The sequence below is a fragment of the Sphaerodactylus townsendi genome, linkage group LG12 (assembly GCF_021028975.2).
Source record: "Sphaerodactylus townsendi isolate TG3544 linkage group LG12, MPM_Stown_v2.3, whole genome shotgun sequence".
Lineage (NCBI taxonomy): Eukaryota > Metazoa > Chordata > Lepidosauria > Squamata > Sphaerodactylidae > Sphaerodactylus > Sphaerodactylus townsendi.
The window spans coordinates 54854809-54875749 of NC_059436.1; the positions used below are offsets into that span (position 1 = coordinate 54854809).

The 20941-nt window shown below is 43.8% G+C and overlaps 1 protein-coding gene and 1 long non-coding RNA gene across 5 annotated transcripts in view; one reads left to right on the forward strand and one right to left on the reverse strand.

Moving 5' to 3' along the window:
• Window positions 1-2221: 2221 nt before the first annotated feature.
• LOC125441713 lies at window positions 2222-19710 on the reverse strand. Its single transcript, XR_007245894.1, has 3 exons — window positions 19698-19710; window positions 7139-7144; window positions 2222-5066 (listed from the first exon to the last, which is right to left on the reverse strand). It is a non-coding gene; the product is annotated as an uncharacterized LOC125441713 (long non-coding RNA).
• FUBP3 (far upstream element binding protein 3) overlaps window positions 6052-20941 on the forward strand; it is a 107269-nt gene continuing 92379 nt past the window's right edge. For all 4 annotated transcript variants that reach the window (XM_048512533.1, XM_048512535.1, XM_048512534.1 and 1 more), the window contains exon 1: window positions 6052-6297. In XM_048512533.1, coding sequence (XP_048368490.1) covers window positions 6208-6297 — 90 coding nt within the window. In that variant the 5' untranslated portion in view covers window positions 6052-6207. The remainder of the gene's footprint in view (window positions 6298-20941) is intronic.

Consider the following 20941-nt stretch of genomic DNA (forward strand, 5'->3'; position numbering starts at 1 on the left):
ATTTTAAGCATATGTTCTCTGATGTCTGTGTTGAAGGAGTATTTATAAATACTCCCCCAGAATCTTTCCCATGTTGAGCCCATTTGATCATACAGGGTTTAATAATTTCTGTTTCCACTTTTTGCGACAGTAAAAGTTTATATAATTTACTGATTACTTTACTGTTGTTCCCTTGGATTATTACATCTAGATTTGTTTGTTTGTTGTTAATACCCCAACATTTCTCATCATTTTTCCAGCAACTTACTAACTGTGCGTAAGTATACCAGTGACCGGAGCAATCTTCAAATAGAATCTGCTCTCTCTGTTTCATTGTTGTATTGTTTTGGGTAAATAAAAGAATATCTTTATATGTAGGCCAGTGCATTTTTTTGTATCTATCTTGGATCTGCAGTGATTCCATCCTGGAGATCCAATTAGGGTCTTTGTATAAAATATTGTCTTATATTTATTCAAAGTTTTCAGTAGTGCATTTCGGATAACATGTTGGTTAAAAGGGTTATCCCCTATTTTCTTTTTTATTTGTAAAGGCCAGAGGTAATTGTGCCAACCATTATACATTTTATGGCCCTCTATCTTCAATATGTCATAGTCTTTTAAATTGATCCAAGTTTTAACCCATGAGAGGGCTGCCGCGTCATGATAAAGACGTAAATCAGGCAATGCGTAACCTCCCCTTTCTTTGTCTTCAATTAATGTTTTATACTTTATCCTCGGTTTCCTGCCTCCCACAGGAACCTTCTAATTTCTGTTTCCCAGACTTTAAAAATATTTTTGGATGAAATTAATGGTAGGTTCTGAAATAAAAATATCATTTTTGGCAATACTGTCATCTTTACCAAAGCAATTTTGCCCACAAGGGGGAGATTAAAGTTAGTCCATTTTAAAATTTCTGTTTAATGGCTGTCCAAGCCAGATCATAATTATTACTAATCAACTTATTATTGTTATTTTCCATAACTATCCCCAAGTATTTAACTTTTTTTCTATCTTAAATTGTGTCTTCTGTTCCATTTTTGTAATCTCTTCCTTATTCTTATTTTGGGCAAGTATTTTGGTTTTCTCATTATTTAATTTGAATCCAGAAACATTTCCATATTGTTTAACTATTTCCATCAGATAACTATACTTTCCAATGGGTATTCTAAAATGCAGGCAATGTTATCTGCATAGGCCTGAATTTTATAATTGGACCCCTTATAACTTAGTCCCCGTATTTTCTGATCTATATTTATTCTTCTTATATGGGGTTCTAAGGTCAAAATAAATAGTAATGGGGACATCGTTCCTCTACATATTTGAAAACGTTCTGTTATCCCATTATTTATCTTGATTCTGGCTTCTTGCTTAGTGTGTGTGTGTGTGTATATATATCTCCCCTCATAGAAGGTTCCTGTGATCCCAATATGCTTTATCGTGCTTAACAGAAAATCCCAGTTGACGCAATCGAAAGCCTTCTCCGCGTCAAAACAAATAATCGCTACTGGAGTCTGTATATTTTGGTTGCCCATTTCAATTACATTTATCATCGTTCTTACATTCTTACTCATTGTCCTTCCAGGAAGGAAATCTGATTGGTCTTTATTAATGAGTCTTTATTAATCTTTCCCTAAGCTGCATCCTGTCTCAATTCCAAGAGCAAAAGAACAGGGAAAGACAGAGGCTGTTTCCGCACGGGCAATTAATGGCGGCCTGGAGACGGTAAAAACGCCATCTCCAGGCCGCCATTCTCACAGGGGGCACAGCTGCATCACAGTATATTTTTTAATATCTCGCTCAATTTTGCTGTGTAAATTTTGCTGTGTAAATTTTGTAGTCAATATTGAGCAAGGAGATTGGCCTAAAATCTTTTACTTCCGGGTAATTTCCTTTAACTTTTGGTATCAGGGAAATATTTGCCTGTTGCCAAGATGGTGAAAATGTAGAAAACTTGTGCCAACAGGCTACAATGAAGACTTCAAAAAAATTAGTTCTCCCACTGGAGTAGCAATTTACTTTTAAGTAACCAAAATAAATATACAATTTTACAAACAGTAACCAAATGTTTTGGAAAAATTGTTTTCATTCTCCCATTGGAGTAATATATACAAACATAAGTTAGAACGGCACGGCAATGTAAATTCAATGTAAATATAACAGCTAGCCAGATTCTAGATAATTACCCAACTGGCCTCGTTAAACTTCACGGCTGTTCTGAAAAGAAACAAAATAAAGACTTGTTACAAAGAATTACAATTTACATGTGAAACTGATTTCCAAAACATAAAAATACTTACAAAGGCAGGTCAGGGTTTTTCAAAATACAATAATGGTTACAATCTACAAAAAATAAGTAAACAGTTGTAATTATAGCGTTCAACCAGTAACAATTTGATTATTTTATAAAGGAGAAAAAATGCCAAAATACCAGGGAGGACAACACTCTGCAATTAGTTTATTCTTATGCCTCTCGAAATGTCCTTAACCCCAAGACAGAAGCAACCTAATTTATACAGAAAGTCAAGGGAGACAGGTGCAGTTAATTAAGGAATCACAGGAAAGGTCTGAAGTCAATGTTTGAATTAAGTTCAGCAGGCTGCATAGTTTCCAATCTGCAAATAAAAAAGCTTTCAAGCCGACGTAGTTTGTTGTCAATGTCCTCAGTGTTGTCTGGAACAGAAGCCAAGACTCCAAAACGTCATGAGTTCCATTGATGGTTCATATTCACAAAATGGTCTACTAATGGGGCATCCTTGATAGCATTTCTGATGAGTGAAACATGCTAAAAAATCCGAGACTTCAAAATTCTGCTGGTCTTTCCAATGTAATATTTTTTACAGGGACACATGATGAAATACACAACATTTTTTGAATTACAATTTGAAAACCTTTCCAAATTTTTAACATAATTAACATGAGAGAAATCAATTTTTTTCATCTCCATTGCCATCGGACATGCAGCACATTTGCCACATCAACGAAATTTAATGAACTTCAATATTGAAAAATGTCTGCTGTTTCTTTTACGTGAACTACACATGGACACATATGCAAGAGAGTGGGCATCTCAGGATCCCTAACAAGAGAGATATCAGTTAAAAAGGGGGTGAAATAGGGAAGTGTCTTGGCTCCTTTGCTATTTAATTTATACATTAATGACATAGTTAAAAAATTATCTGGTCCCAAATTTGTAGCTCCTTCCATTGGTCAAAAAAAAAAGTCTCCATCCTAATGTATGTAGATTACATGGTATTAAAGTTCCTCGCCAGAATAGAGTTAAAAAGATTATTGCATAGTTTGGAGGACTACTGTAAGGAGGCACTTACCATCAATTACGACAAAACAATGGTCTTTAGGAATAATCCTAATAAAGTGGAGCATACAAGTGGAGCATACACGGCAACCCGGGGCATAGAGCAATGTAGATTGTTTAAATTTTTAGGAAATACTTTTTCTGACACTTTGAGCTGGAAATATGTTTAGAGACCAAAACAGCTTCAACTGTAAAAGTCATAGGAGCAATCATGAGATTTTATTAAGCTTGAGCAATACCAAAAAAATTCGGGAAAATTTGGATTCGACTTGACTTGGCTGTAAAATTATCAGTATAGCTGAATCAGCCAAATCCCTGATTTTGGAATTTATTCGGGTACGCTGAAAAATTCGGGTTCATTAGCATTTTAAATGTTTTTTGCTTTTGGCTGTAGGGGGCGCATTTTAAAGCTAGCAGCACCAATATTTCAGGGTATCTGCAAGAGACTCTCCTGATGACACCACCCAGGTTTCGTGAAGTTTGGGATTGGAACGAGCAAATTTTGAACAATTTGGATTCTATCCAAAATATTTTTTGAGAAGAGTATTGCCACTCCCATGCTCATATGGCCATTATAAAAGCTTGGAAAAAATATACTAAATCTAGAACCATTCACTCATCATAGCTATAAATATCAAATGATTTAAAAAAAAAGCCGTTCTAATTTTTTCAACACCATCTGTGCTCTGTATACCATACCCGATGATCTCTTAAGACCTTTGGCGAACAATTTAGATATTTGAAACTGGGTTTATGAAGCAGATAACTTGATAAAGACAGTTAATTTCCCAGACGAAATTTGCCCCATGGTATGGGGAAGTTTAAAAAGATCATTTTAGGGCCACCTATCTAGTAAACATCCCCGAGAGAAATCTTAAGAACAGCATACGGTTCCAGACAATGCCATTAGAAGTACTTAGCAGGAGATATTCCCAAACAACATGGACACAACAACGCCTTTGCATATGCGAGATCTCCTTCATTATGTTCTGGTTTGCCCGCTATACCTCAGAACCTAGGTAAACATTCTTAAACAATAATATTTCCAGACTGCATTTTTTTCAGATTATGAAAAACTACTATATTATGGGAAAGAACCTGGGAGGATTTAAAATTTACCTGCTGCACAAGATTAAAAGAAAATTACTACAAAATGATGTTTAGGTGGTACCTCTGTCCAAGTAAATTGGCCCTAATGTATAAAGGGGTTTCACCCCTATGCTGGAGGTATAACGGATAAAGGCTCCATGTATCATATATGGTGGAACTGTAAAATAATTTTAAAAATTTGGTTGAAAATCCACCAAACTATTAGGATCATATTAGGAATGGATATATATTTTAGGCCAGAATTATTTTTGTTAAACATGATAGACTTAAAACTTCAGAAAAATTGTAAAACCCTACTTTTATATATGATTATGGCAGCTAGGATGTTGATTGCGCGTAGGCCGAAGAAGACAACCCCTCCCCAGATGCAAGACTGGATTTCACTCTTAACTGAATTTGCATCAATGGATAAACTTTCGGGCATAAGAAAGAAGAACATTGAAATCATATTGAAGACTTGGAAACCATTTAACGATTTTCTACAATCAATATCTGAAACAAAAGACTTGCTGGTTTACCTCCAATGTTAAATACTAATTAACTAATTCAAGGATTTACGAATTGAATTGAAAATTTCTATTGATATTGAGATTATTAAGTATAAGACCCTTAATCGGAAGTCAATTTGTCTTTGTCTTTACTTTTATTTATTTTTTCTTTTTGTCTATACATGTATGGTTGTGGTGGGATTTTATATATGTTATATATGTCCTTTTTTTACTAGTGATATGGTACTCTTGGAGTAAGTAACTTGATTAACATAATTATATAAAATAAATTAAGACAGAGATTTAATTGTTGTACGAAATGTAACTTTGTTGTTTAATTGGTGACCTATGTAATAAAAACTCTTAAATAAAAAAAACGACTATATTTACTGTTTGATAGCAATCCTCATATTTTGTTTCAGGTGGCACTATTCGCTTTGGCAGCTGGGAAAATAAAAGCTGAGAATTAGTACTCAATTAAATTAGTTGATTTTTTTCAAACTGTACGAGTCATATATTAAATATAGTTTTAAGAATTGTAAATTGTATAAATTTCGTGTGTGTGTGTGTGTATTATTGAACAGTCCAGCGGCCTGGCAGAAGCCTCCAATCCCCAGTTGTGCCACGGAGGTTTGCTGGGTGATCTTGGGCCGGTCACGCGCTCTCAGCAAGTATTTGGAGTAAAGACACCCCCCCCCCGCCGGAAAGCCAGAGTTGCGACCACCTCTCGCCTCAAAAAAACCCATGAGGGGCCGCCCTAAGTCGGCCGTGATTCGTTGACAAAAAAAAGCAACTATTAATTAAAAACTATTAATTTAAAAATGAAAACATTAACTTTCAGCGCATCCCTTTCGAGCGTCCGAAACCGCGGTCGGAGATCGGTACTTGAGCCGCGCTCGTTCGAAGTACCGCCCCCTCCCGCGCAGGCGCACGAGCGACCCCCAGCGCCCCTCCCCCTCGGCCTCCTTGCGGAGCCACGCGGAGCCGCCCTGGCCACGTGACTGCGCCGGACGCCCCCTTCTCCGGAAGTGGTGTCCCGCGTCTCCGGCCTCGTTTCGGTCCTGCGATGACGTCACGGTGCAAGTCCTGTATCTCAGCCCTCTGAGGCCTTCCTCCCACCCCCTCCTTCGATCCTCCGCTTCCTTTTTCCGCCGGAAGCGAGGAAGGAATTTCCTTTTCCGGGTACGGGTCCCCAGGCGGAGGGAGAGTGAGAGCGCTTGAGCCCCCGGGCGCAGGACTGAAGGCGCGAGGGGCGGCCGGCGGCGCTTGAGTGACGGACGGCGGCGGGAGGGAGCAGAAGCGGCGGCGGCGCGTGTCATGGCGGAGCTGGCGCAGGGCCCCAACGCGGCGCCCGTCGGGGGGATCAAGGCCGAAGGCTTCGCCGACGCGCTACACCGCGTCCGCCAGGTGAGGAAGAGGAGGCCGTGAGGTCTGGCAGGGGGTGGGGATGTCAGGCCCGGCTAGGGCGCCGCAGGATGGCACGCTGTGGCTTTTTTCTTCTCCGGCCTCCTTCGCCTGGACCCCTGCCGTGGATCAGGAGGGTCAGTCCTGGGCCCTCTCTTGGCGGCCTCAGGCAGCAGCCGTATTGGGGGCTTCCTCTTGAACACGGCACAGCAAAATAACGGGAGGAGTGTGTGTGTGTGTTTTGATGTTGCTGCCTCTTCTAGGAATTGAGGGGGGTGGTCTTGGTTTTCTCCTCCCCCTTTGTAGCCTCACACCAACAGTCCTGCAAGGTAGGTTGAATTGAAGGCAAATAAGTGGCACAAGGTTACCCAACAGGCTTTCATGGCAGCATGAGTGGGGGATGTTTTCCATATCTTACTCTGGCACTACACCTAATGCACAGTGCTGATGCTGTGTTGTGTGATGAGCAGTTTGCCTAGAGAAAGTCCTGTGTATAAACGTCAGCAGTGCATTTACTGCAGGTGCACTTATTGATAATATTTTAAGTATTTAATCGGAATTGTTTGCTCAGGCTAGTAGCTACTGCCTTGAATAGAATCATAGAGTTGGAAGAGACCATCAGGGCCATCAAGTTCAACCCTCTGCCGTGCAGGAATATAATCAAAGCACTCTTGACAGATGGCCATTCAGCCTCTGTTTAGAAGCCTTCAAAGATGGAGACGCCACCAAACTCCAAGGCTGTGGAGTCACTCCATAATCTTCTCTTCACCAGACTAAACATACCCAGCTTCCAACGTCTTTCCTCATAGGGCATAGAATCCAGACCTTTTACCATTTTGATCACCCTCTTCTGGACTCATTCCATATTGTCAATATCCTTCTTGAATTGTGGCGCTCAGAACTAGACAGGTGAGATCTGACCAATGCAGAACAGAGTGTATCTATACTTCTGTTGATGCAGCCCAGAACCACATTGACTTTCTTGGCTGCGGCATCACATTGCTGACTCACACTCAATTTATGGTTTACTAAGACTCCCAGATCTTTTTTGCACGAACTGTTTTCAAGCCCATTCTATATTTGTACATTTCATTTCTTCTGCTTAAGTGTAGTAGCTTATTTTAACTCTGTTGAAATTGACTTTGTTAGTTTTGGCCCAGCTATCTAATCTGTCCTTGTCATTTTGAATGCTGATTGTGTCCTCTTGGGTATTAGCTACTGTCCCCAATTTGGTGTCATCTACCAATTTGATTAGCTTGCTCTCTTATCATCCTAGTCATTAATAAAAATATTGAATAGCGCTGTGCCCAGGACAGGACCCTGTGGCACCCCACTAGTCACTTCTCCGGGCTGAAGATGAACCATTGGTGAGCACCCTTTGGGTTCTGTCAGTCAACCAATTACAAACCTATATAACATTCTAGCCCACATTTTATTAGCTTGCTTACAAGAATATCATGGGACACCTTGTCAAGGACCTTACTGAAATCAATGTATGCTGCATCCACATCCCTTTGTCTACATCCTTTTGTTTTCCAAGCTTGCCACTCTTATTTTTTTTAAAAGAGTGATAAGACTATTGTGGCATGACTTGTTTTTCAGAAACCCATGTTGACTTTTAGTAATTATGACATTCCCTTCTAAGTTCTTACAGACTGTCTGTTTAATGATCTTCTTTACAACATTTCCTAGTATTGATGTCAGGCTGTCCCCATCTTTCCCTTTTTGAACATGGGGACATTAGCCCTCCTGCAGTCCACTGGGACATCTCCTGTTCTCCAGGAATTCCCAAAGATTATAGCAAGTGGTTCTTCTGCTAGTTCTTTTAATTTCCTGGGATGTGGTTCATTGACTCAGAGATTTGAATTAATGTAAAGGAACCATGTATTCTTGTACTACCTCCTTAATTCGGTTCTGAATTTCCCCTACTGTATCTTCTGTTCCATTTTCCCCTGGTTGAGCACTGTTTTCCTGTTGGGAAAAGACTGAGGCAAAGAAGGTGTTGAGTAGTTCTGCTTATCCATCCAAAGCATCTGGAACTGTGCGATCTGTACCACTGAGCTCCTGGTAACTCAGCTTGTATGGGGAAGAGTGGCATACAAGTTAAATAATTAAGTAAAGTAATATTGAGCCACACCATTGGTCCACCTAGGTCAGAACAACTTGCCCGATCTGGCAGCAGGTTTCCAACATCACATGTAGAAAGAAGTCTTTCTCAACACCTGCTGTTTGAACCCCTTTAATAGGAGAGGCTGGGCCTATCTCATGCAGTGTTTCCCAATCTGGAAGGATTTCTGCATCATTTCATATACAGGTCTTTCCTAATGGCTGCTACCTGAATAGAAAAGGCTTATCTAAGACCCTGGAGAACTCGTGCCAATCAGAGTAAACAATAGTGTCTGAGGTGGACTCTGGTTAAGGCCAGACAAGTCATGCAGAATTAGACCCTTTTGCGGGGGGTGGGGGGAGGAATTAAATTAGAAGTGCTCTGTCTCTGAGGCACAGCCTTGTTTTTGTTGAGAATTTTCTCAGTTTACTTGGGAAAGGAGGAGAAAGTAAGAAAATCTTTGTTCACCCTGTGGCACTTTGTGATGGGGTAAGCACCCTTTTTGAGGGTGCTTACCTTTTTCAGAGGCTGAGAAAGGGCAACATTTGTCCTCAGAGGGTTGTTTTGGACCAGGCTGGAGGCTGGCAAGTTTTGAAAGGCTGTTGCATTTATATGTCACGCGTGTGGATATCTGGCCCTGTGCGTTGAACAAAATGGTTTGATGTGATGCTGTTCAGCCCACTTTCCTTCTAAGTTATGACCTGTCATGCTTCCATATTCAAAGCAAGGGAAAGTTGTGAAAAAGGAGCTCTTGGGGTCATATCTTACTTCAGCCATGATCTGATAAGACTTAGATTAGCTCATGGGTTTTCAAATCTGACACAGACACAAACACCCTATCGCTGCTGTGGATTACCTTCAGGAGCAACTTTTTAAAAATCTACGCAGCCAGTCACATCTCCAGTGGCTAATCAGAAGCCTTCTAGGAGCTGGCCTGGGTGGCCACTACCCAGTTTCTGAAACTGCTAGGCCATTCCCAGAATAGGTGTTGGCATATGCCGTGATGACCATGGGTACTGTGTTGAGGATCCCTGGATTAGCTGTTCTCAAGGTCTGCTCCCCCCATTAAGTCACAGCTGCTGTCAAGTTACAGCTGACTTTTGGTGACTCTGTAGGGTTTTTAAGGCAAGAGACGTCCATGAGCTGTCTGCTGTTACCTGTATTAGCAGCCCTATACCTCTCTGATGACTACCTATCTAACTACTAAACAGGGCTGACCCTACTTATTTTATGAAATCTGCAGATATTGGGCTAGCCTGGGCCAGCTAGGTAAGTGCTCCCTCCCTTATATGGGAATAATAATATCTGCTTATCTTACAAGGTTCTGATAAAGGTGACTGTGATCAGTCCTTTACTTGAAACCAGTGATGTACCAGCAGAAAATGGCACCTGGGGCAAGACCAGAGTCGCCCCTCTCCCCCCGCCCCAGAATCCAGAGCAAGATCTGATTTTTCCGCCTCCCTTTCTTGGGCTGAGGACTCGCCCATGACTCATGCTGAGTCTTTCGGGGAGGAGTAAACAAAATTTCACCCAAGCCTCTTGCATGGTGGTCCTGGCTTTGCCTCTTTCTCTCCGCCCACCTCTTCTTGGCTGACTGCGAGGCCGAGCGGGCAGTCCAGCCCGCCACCGTTTCCCTATAAAAGCTGCTTGGCTGGACCATGGCTTGGACTTTAATCCTTGGAGGGTAAGGAAGGAGCACATGTGGAATTTGGGCAAAACCTGGGTCTTTTCTTGGTCACCTCTATTACATTATAGACCTGGGGTGCGGGAGGCGATTTTCTGCGCCCCCACGTGATTAAATTGCCTGCGCCCAGGGACATCTGTATCCATATGTACCTCTGGCAGGTCAGCGTCTGCTTGAAACTCTCTATAAAGCCTTGTGCAAATAGTAGCATGATTGGATTCACAGATAATGTTGAACATCAATTTTGCTTCAGTAAGTTTGGAGAAAATTAGAATTGTCATCCTCTAACCTTGTTTAACAAAATGCTGTCAAAAGTAGCTGGGGCTTCCATTTCCTGTGGTGAAACTATTACTCTTTTTGCAGGTATTCTCATTTTGGAGGGTGGGTTTGTGATCTCTTTCATTAATGGTGTTGCTTTCCTCTAGTTCAAGCAACTTTTTACAAATGACTGGTATCTGCAGAGGACAGCATTGCCATTAGTGGAATGCGGCTTCAGAGGGTGCAGACCCGCTCTGTCCTTTCCCAGGCTGTTGTCTTCCTTTTTCCTTTGCTGTGATGTTTACAGGAATGATGCATCATCTGCCGCCCTCTCTTTGCATGGTGTTTTTTTGCCTGCTGGAAATGCTGTGCCCTTCCACAGGAAGATCTTCTGAAAAAATAGTGGTTTTGTCTTGTCTTTTGCCCATTTGTCCTTGCCAGTTATTATTACAGTGATGATGCCTTGCTGCAGAAAGGAAGGAAGGACACTTGGAATTTGGCTGTTCGGTCATCTTTTCAGTTTTCAACTGTGATGGAGCTAATCTTTAAATTTGATTCAGTGGATCAAATCTGTGTGATGAGTGATAAAAATGCTAATGGATGTATGTCAGGTTATCCTACTTTTTGCTAGCTCCTGTGGACTGAGGCTTAAAACCTGCCAAAAAGCTTTACTTTGGTTTTGGATATCTCAAGACATTTTCCAAAGCAAGTTTTCATGTGGTCAGAAGACTCCATTGGACTGTAGTGACAGCATCTGTTGGGTTTAAGTGAGTTAACTTAGCTGATGGAATGTCCCAGAAGTTGCCAGGAAGGAACGGCTATTTTAGTATTAAAAATTTCAGTACCAGTGTCTATAATTGTGAGCAATAATGGGCAAATTTTGTATGCTGATTTTGTATGTTTATTTTATGCCAATAAAGGCTTTAGACTCCTCATGACCCGCATCTGTTGGGTTTAAGTGAGTTAACTTAGCTGATGGAATGTCCTATAGTTACAGAAGGACCATGTATATATTTTAGTATTTAGTATTTTAGTACCAGTGTCTATAATTGTGAGCAATAATGGGCAAATTTTGTATGCTGATTTTGTATGTTTATTTTATGCCAATAAAGGCTTGTGACCATGACCAGCATCTGTTGGGTTTCAAATAGTGGTCTTCACATCACTCACTGCTAGTGATGTGCCATGAAACTTTTTCCAGAATGCAAGGTTTTCTACCGGTCATATGTAAATATAGTCTGTTTATCTGCAGTTGTGCTAAAAAAATCATGTTAGATGAGCTGAAATGTGAATTTTATGAAATAGGGCCAAACCCACTGCTTGTAGAGGGTGTATTTGCCTTCTTTTGCTAACATTATTTAAATGTTGCTGATGTTATTTAATTATGTAAATTTGAATTGAGAATTTTCTTGCTTCAAATTTGTAGATCCTTTTTAATAGAGATGCGGGGAATTGAACTTCAGGCCTTTTTGGGACAACGCAGATGCTCAGCTTACTGATTTATGGCCACTTGTTATTTTTTAGGAAATGAGCCCTGTTCTAGAAGAAGAAGAAGAAGAGTTTGGATTTATATCCCCCCTTTCTCTCCTGTAGGAGACTCAAAGGGGCTTACAATCTCCTTGCCTTTCCCCCCTCACAACAAACACCCTGTGAGGTGCGTGGGGCTGAGAGAGCTCCAAAAAGCTGTGACTAGCCCAAGGTCACCCAGCTGGTGTGTGTGGGAGTCCACGGGCTAATCTGAATTCCCCAAATAAGCCTCCACAGCTCAAGCGGCAGAGCAGGGAATCAAACCCGGTTCCTCCAGATCAGAGTGCACCTGCTCTTAGCCACTACGCCACTGCTGCTCCACTTCTCTAGTCCCTTTACGGACGAGAACTGTGCATTCTCCCTATCCTGCCCCCAACACTATCTGAATTTTACTTCCTGCAGTTGAAAGGGGAAAGGGAGTTGCATCATCGTCGTTGTTCAGCTCTGTTGCATGAACAGAACTTTGGGTCTGGCTGTAAGACAGGCCACACTGAGAAGAGGCTGGAATGGGATCTTTCTGGCTCTGTAGTCATTCAAAAGCAGCTGCTACTGTAGCCATCCTGAGTAGGGCCGTGGAGGGGCAGAAAATAAATTTTCTGAATTTTGCAGAGAAAGATCTCTGACAACATGTTTTGGTCTGCAGTATGTTGGCTGCTTGCTGCTTGCCTTTTGTGCTTGAGTCGTGGTAGGGTTTAGAACAGTGGTGGCGAACCTATAGCATGGGTACTAGAGGTGGCACTCAGAGCCCTCTCTGTGGGCAGGCATACACATCATGGGGGTGGGGGATGAAAAATCACCCCCCCACACACACACACATCTAGGCTGACCTGGGCCACTGGGCACGGCATGTAAGTAACCCTGTTAAGTGCTGTTAAACCCCACTGATTTTCATGGAAAACTAAAGCGCAATCCTTTACCTGGAAGTAAGCTCGGTTGCTGGCAATGGGGCTTGATTCTGAGTAAACCCTCCTAGGGTCATGATTCATCCATTCAAAGCATTGCACAGTTGCTTCAAAGCAGAGCCTAACTACCACCAAGCTTACTCCTGAGTAATGCACGCCTTGGAGTCAACTCGTTTTTCTAAACTAAAACCTTGGTATTCAGGTTAAATTGCTGTGTTGGCACTTTGGATTAATAGGTGGGTTTTGGGTTGCAGTTTGGGCACTCAGTCTCGAAAAGGTTCGCCATCACTGGTTTAGAAGGTAGCCTCATTTCCTTTTCCTTAACTGTTGAATCCAAGAATTCCACCTGGTGCTTCATATTCCAGGTCTTTTGCAGAAGAGTCTGTCCACTAGCTTCTTGCTTACCAGGGCTTTCAAGCAATTTCTAAAAAATTGCAAAACGTGATTCTTACTGCATCTCACATTTTCCTTTCTATAAAATCTGGTATCAGGTTCCTCACTGGAGATCATAACAGATAACATTATTTGATTCTTTTGCACTGTAGGCATAACACTACAAAATCTACTATGTCAAGGCCTTTATGTTATGTGTATGGTGCTGCCCCAATAACTGCACATCAGTTGGCATCGCTCTGGTTTAGAGGAGGAAGTATTGTCAGCCCAAACAGACGTTCTAAACTCATTTGGCAGTATCAGTTTTTGCAAATAATGTCAATCTTGAGGACCTCTTCTTTACTACATAATGCTGGCTGTGGATCAGTGTGCTGCCCCAGTCAGTCCCATCCTTGGCTAACAGCTTAGTCTCACCCCGTAGTTTTCTTTCCTAGTAGGATGGTTCCCACAGCCAAGGAAGAGATCTCTTGGTTCTCTAGAAGCACCTCTAGATAGGGGATTTCCTTACATGATTGTCCTACTAAGTATGGTATACAGGCTGACGGGCGTGGGCAGCTGCTCGGCTACCTTGCTGTTGTAGCCGGCCTGCTTCAAAGTGGTGTGCAAGCTGGGCCAGAGGAGGTGTGCTGGTTCTGCCATGAGGACCACAAGAGCTGGAAGCCGCTCATTAGCTATGACTCACTCTGCATTGAGTGCGCCTTCCATGCTCTCCTGCACCGCCTGCGATCCCCCGGCCTCAAAGCCTCCCTCAGGACTGGCCCCCAAGTCCGTCTGCATCCACGGAGGTCTCTACAAGGTGGATGTCACCAGTGCCGAATGCTACCCCATTCTACTGGAACCAAAGGACACCAGTTTGTTTGCCTTTTTCAAGGATGAGAGAATACCTCAGGAGGAGTTTGTAGCACTGGGTTTTACAAAGGGGGTGAGGCTGTGGTTTGCAAAAGCCGGAAAACCGCAGTTTGAACCCAAATCAGAAGTGGACCCCCCCTCGGCCTCACTCTCCTGGGCTTCTACCACTGTGCAGAACTGAACTGTTCTTAAGTACTTCTAGTTCAGTGGTTCTCAACCTTCCTAATGCCGCGACCCTTTAATACAGTTCCTCATGTTGTGGTGACCCCCAACCCTATCATTTATCTATGTTACAGATGGAGAACACTGATGCAGAGAGTCTTAGGCGACCCCCGTGAAAGGGTCGTTCGACCCCCAGGTTGAGAACCACTGTTCTAGTTGTTCAAATGTAAAGGGGGGAAAATTAATGTGCAAAAAGCCCTGTCAGCATTTTGGTTTGGGGTTAGATCCTGTGAAACATTTCCATCAATGGAAGGATGCTCTGTCAGTTGTGCGTAACCTCCTTGTTCTGCAGCCCCAAAATGCCTTCCCCCCCCCGGAGTGGGAAGATCTGACTTTTTTATCAGCCCCAAATCTTAGTGTACACCAAGAACGCTTCACATGTTGCTGCTCTTCATTAATCTGCTTCAAGAGAGTATTTCTGTTTTATTTTTGTTGCCATCGATAGAGCGGCCGGGTAGTGGGAAGGGCTGTCAGCTCACTGCTGGATTATGGTTTTCAAGGCTAAAATTAATTGCTTGCCTTAGAACTTCTCAATTCTAGTTCAGAAGGACCATATTTGACAGGCAAGCAATATCTCAGCCCAACTGTTCCCCTTGGTTTAAATTTATTAAAAATGATCATAAACGATCTGATTATTTGCAGATATTACACCTCCTAACCTCAGAATGGGACTTCTGTCTCTTTTCAGACAGTGCTAACAGCATTATTGGCTGGAAGATACTCCCACTGACCACATGCCTGTGTATTTGGGGGGAACCTGTAGTGGAGGACCTACTACATTGTGTCTTATACTGTCCATTTTATAAATAACTTGGAACCAGATTTCTTGCTGGCATATTAACTGGTGTAAATTTTTGCTCTGACCTTGAGAAATTGAGGCTATCATGTCAGCGTATTTCATTATATAACTGCTTTGGCTATTTTGTACTGTGTATATGATAATTTGTACTTTATATATTTAACTTTTTTTGCATTGTATTTTGACTTATTATGACAGACTTATTGACAATCACAGTATAGACAGTTAATAGTTCACCTCTTGTTCAGTGTAACATTTATTTGCTGGTTGGCTGTATTTCTACACAACTGTTTTTTTACTGGTTTGGGTCAATGGACTGTAATAAATCATTGAACTATAGAGTTGGAAGAGATCACAAAACCCATTGAGTCCAACCTCCTGCCATGTAGGAATATACTATCAAAGCACTCCTGATGGTTAGCCATCCAGCCTCAGTTTAAAAACTTCCAAAGAAGGCGACTCCACCACCCTCCGAGTCAGCATATTCCACTGTTGAACAGCCATTACAGTCAAGAGGTTCTTCTTAATGTTTAGGTGGAATCTCTTTTCCTATACCTTGAGCCCATTACTCCTTGTCCTAGTCTCTGGAGCAACAGAAAACAAGCTTGCTCCCTCTTAAAAATGACATCCCTTCAAATATTTAAACATGGCTGTCATGTCACCTCTTAACCTTCTCTTCTACACTCCTGGAATCTAGGCCTTTTACCATTTTGGTCACCCTCCTCTGGGCCTGTTCCAGCTTGTCAGTATTCTTTTTGAACTGCAATGCCCAGAACTAGACACAGTATTCCAGAGGAGGTTTGACCAATGCAGAATAGAGTGGATCTAGACACTAGTACTCCTACTGTTGCAGCCGAGAATCGCGCTGGCTTTCTTGGCTGTGGCATCACACGGCTGACTCATGTCTAAGACTCCCAGATCCCTTTCGCATGTAGTGTTGTCAAGCCAGGTGTCACCCATCCTGTATCTGTGCATTTCATTTTTTTCCACCTAAGTGGAGTATCTTACATTTATCTATGTTGAAATTCATTTTGTTAGTTTTGGCCCAGTTCTCTAATCTGTCCAGGTCATTTTGAATCCTGCCCCTGTCCTCCAGGGTATTAGCTACCCCTCCTAATTTGGTATCATCTGCAAATTTGATTAACATGCCCTCCATTTCATTATCCCAGTCATTGATAAAAATATTGAATAGCACTGGGCCCAGGACAGAACCCTGTGGCACCCCACTACTCACTTCTCTCCAGGATGAAGATGAGCCATTGATGAGCACTCTTTGGGTTCGGTCAGTCAGCCAGTTACAAATTCATTATAGACACTTCGTTGCAGTTCAGAAGGAGGCACAGTTCATTTTGAACCTCATTCTCCTGGCTCCACTTGCAATGAATCTTGGGCACCCCAATCTGACGAAGGGGGTGGCGGGGCAAAGCAGCTCCTGGAACTGGACCAGAGGGGCTGACGTGCTTTTGCCCACCCTGCCTGCATAAGTGACACTTTCGCTACTGGTGAGGGAAAATGCAAAGGTGGGCAGGTTCCACAACACCCAATCTGGGAAAGTTTGCCACCCTAAGAGCCGTGCCAGCCTGAAGCTGGATGCCCGCACGACTAGAGGTGAGCTGGGAGCTTTCCTGGGGGTGGAGCCCAAAAGGGTAATGCAAGTTCGTTTTGCCCTATGGAGGCCTTTCAGGTGGCTGAGGATTTCTGATGTTTGCTACCTTTCTGTGCCGCCGGAAGCCCTCGGGAGGTGACTGTAAGGAATTCCATAGAAGCAGAAATAAAAGGCTTTTGGGGTGTAAAAGACCGTTTATTCAGACATCCTAGAAAGCTCACGTACACGCCGTGGCAGGAATAATATCTCCCGCCAGAAGCACAGGTTATAACTCTGTCCATCCCATCCCCCTCCCGGTTTCCCATGGGAACGTAGGTCTCATCTCCCTCGCAGAGATAAGGTCTCCGCCGCAGAAGCTGGCCCATCGCCCGGGTTTATTTATTTTTTTATTTATTTTTTTATTAAACTTTTATACCGCCCCATCCTCTAGGGGCTCTGGAATGTAGTCAAGGCCAGGCGGCTGACCCGCTCATCAACACCACTGAATCCTTTACACTCTGCCTCCCTTAAAAAAGACTTCTCCCCCCCAGGTTTGTGCGGAAAGGTGCGATGGAAAGCAGAAATGAGAGGCGGGCGTCAATATTTTCGGAATAAACCCATTGATTATACCCAGAGGAATAATTCCCACCCAAGAGACTACAATATTGTAAGCGCTTATGCGATTAAAGCGAGAGTCCAGGGATGGCGCCAATTCTACGTAATGCTTGTGGCCTAATCAATAATAGTCGGTGGGGGTCTCTCCGGAGTCGCGTGCCAGGCATCGGAAACGGGAGCCTCCTTTGAGTAAACTGGAATAGAAAGACAGGGATGGATATTACTAAGAGAATTAGAGCCAGAGTCCAATCGGGCAGTGACATCATTAATCACTTTAGTAATCTGGAAAAGGTCCCACGAATCTTTTGTGGCCTAGTTTTGGAAAATTTATGCACGCTCTCTGAGATTTTTTGGTAGACAAATACACCCAGGCGCCTACACGCAGTAAAGGAAATCCGAAAGGTGCTTTATCCCGCTTGAAGTTTTTTGGGAGTCTTTAGCCTGCTGTAAGGCGCAAGTCTGGACCATTTTCCACCCCTCGGACCCTAGAGATGAAATCCACTCGCTGAAACTCCGAGGATCCAATGCTTCCGCAGGTAGTTGCGGCAACGGAGGGAAGGACCCGACCAGACACAATTTCGAAGCGGGGTCTTTTTTTTGTACCTGCTATGAACCGCATTATGTATAGGGCGATTCTGCAAACGGAATTAGGCTTCGCAGACCAAATTGTCTTGAGTGGTAGTTGGTGTAACAACGCATTAAATACTGCTCTTAGGGTTCTGTTCGTTCTCTCTGACTCACACGCCAATACTTTTGAACGTGGTAGGCGGCAACGCCGAAGGCGGCTCCCCAACAAAACCTGGTATAGAAAAAAGCTTTCCAGAACTTTAGAAATGAATTGCAGGGCCCAGCGGTCGGAGACCAATACCTTAACGGGGGCAGGAGTGTAGAAGCGATAAATATGTTGAATGAACAGACGGGCTTAACTTTAGGGAGCGGAGGGGATGGAAGCGCATGGGATGAAAATGGGCTTGTTTAGAAAATAAGTCCACCACCACCCACAAGACCGCAGGTTGCCATGGACTTTCTGGCAAATCTGTAATAAAAAATCCATGGAGATGACTTCCCAGGGCGGGAGGCCACCGGGAGAGGTTTCAACAGACCATGGGGTTTCTCCCCGAACGTTCTTCGGCTTCCTCGCACAAACAGAGCAACTCCTTTAATATACGTCTCAATGTCCTTTTGGTGCATCACGCCACCAAAATTGACGGCGTGGGCCAAATGCAGAGTTTTCAGGCAGCCAAAATGTCCAGCTGAGCTGGGACATCATGACAGGCCTCGAGAACCTGCTTACGAGCGGGAGGCACGTACCAACAATCCCCACGCCTTAAAACACCATTCTCCAGGCGCAATTGGGAGTCACCTTCCTCCTCGCCCGATTGTTCAGCATAGCTCCAGCCTCCCTCGAAGTTCCTGGGAGGGAAAGGAGAGAGACCAGGCTGGGAATGGGCAGGTAGAGAGAAGGAGGAGTGGACGTCTGAGATCGGGAAGTGACAGCCAGCCCCAATTGGGAGGGGGTGAGAACAGTGCGTAGGAATGTCCCGTAAGGCAGCTCCACCCCCCTCCCCGGGTAGGCGCTGAGATGCATCAGCCAGTTTATTGGTTTTTCCGGAAAAAAATGGACAGTGAAAGAGAAGCTGAGAAAAGAAATCATTGCCCAACGTGAGTTGCTTCGCGGACATCTTGAGGGGGGGGGTGGAGAGGACGGCCAAGTTCTTGTGATCCGACCAAACTTGAAAGGGGTGCTTTAGCCCTCCAGCCAGTGGGCGCCAAGTGGAAAGTGCTACTTTGATGGCCGCAGTCTCTTTATCCCCTACAGTCCAGTTGAGCTCAGCACCGGAGAATTTCTTTGATAAATAAGCACACGCCACCAGCCTATCATCTTTATTTCTCTGCAACAGGGCTGTCTCCCACGCGCTTTGTCCGGAGGGCATCCACGTGAACCACAAACGGGAGATCTGGGTCAGGGTGCTTCAGGATAGGTTCGGTGAAGTAAGAAAGCAGATTTTAAAAGCTGAAAGGCTGTCCTGACATCTCTTTAGACCATGAAAGGGGGGCCCCGGGCTTGGCAGTCAGTGGATCTTTACCCTTAGTGCGTAAGAGGTCTGTGAGTGGGAGAGTCCAGTTCCAAAGCGGGAATTGGGGGGTCATATAAAGGAATTCCCACGATTAGAGAAATTAGCAAAACCTAGAAAAGATTGGAGTTCCTTTCGGTTGGTGTGGGGGGCAGCGCCATTGGAGGACTGCATCACTCTTAGCAGCATCCATTTTTAGGCCCTCCGAGGCGCAGATCCGGTAACCCAAATGAGTCGAGGCAGAGGTTTGGGTGGAAACCCAGCATTTGGAAAAGTTTGGCAAAGAGGGAGTTGTTGAGCAAAGCGCTTTCCAATACTTCCCGAACCAATGCTTCATGCTCATCCATGGTTTGTGAATAAATTAAAAGCGTCATCTAAGTACACCACTACTCCCTTCTTTGTACAATAAATCATGGAGAACTTCGTTGATAAGGGCCATAAAAGCTCGGGGCCCCACTTAACCCGAATGGCATTATTAAGTATTCAAACTGTCCAAACTTCGTGTTAGAAATGCAGTCAAGTGTTCATAGCCTTCCATAATTCTGACCCTCTGTAGTAAGCTTCTCTCCAAGTCCAACTTACTTAGTAAAGATGCGTCCCCTTTGCCCAATGCGCTCTAAAAGGTCCTTGATTAATGGCAAAGGGTATTTATTGGACAGGGAGACTGTGCATTGAGTCCTCGGTAATCTGTGCAGAGCCGCAAAGACCCATCTTTTTTTTTTACAAACAATACAGGTGAGCAGCATGTGTGTGTTTGGTAGCTCACTTTATGAACCCGCCGAAGCCAGGTTCTTTTGTCTAAGAAGCTGGCAACGGTTCCTTCTCCTCTATTGGGACTCATGGCGCGGTAGATCTCTACCTTTGGGCAGTTGCTCTGGCTGTATTAATGAGCATTTTAGCAGTCAGTGTCTCTATGGGTGGCAACTGGATCGCATTCTTGCTCCTGGAAATTACTCTTGGCTAAATCTTTGGTAAGCCGGTGGAATGCCGGTAGAATCGGGAGCAATTAGAGCGCAGTATCAGCTGATGAAGCCAGGGTGGGGGTATGTCCGAGAAGCCGAAGTTTTCCCCCCAATTCATGTGTTCTCCGCAGGGAGGGTCAGTGAATTCTAAGATCCTTTCTTTCCAAAATGAATTTTGGTTCATGTAACAACAACTTCATGGCATGCCCAGAACTATGGAGGTTCTAGGCCTACTGGCTTGGTGAATGAAATCAATTTTCTCCCAATGGTCGGGCGCAGAAAGCCTGGAGGAGAACCGTTATGCGTTTTGAACTGGGCCGGTCCTTCGGCTTCTCCCCGAAGAGGGACTGGCCGTCCCATTTGGGTGGAATGGTATGGGTCATTAGCCAGGGGGACTTGGTCTAGACTCCAGTTCCTCCGCCACCCAATGTATTTAAACAAATGGGAGCACCCTAGAATCTAAGCTAAGGGCTGAGGCTATAATACGAAGTATGCTTAGCTGGGTTGGCCAGAAACGCTTGGATCGTAGCCGTGGGAGCGCTTGCACTTCACCTCACCGCTGCCTGGAGCTCGAACTCCATATCCATGGGGGGGCTGAAGAAAAGTGCAAACAGCTGCTTCCCTCCTCTGGGTCAGCTTCTCTTCGGTAACTGGCCTTTTCCTAGACGT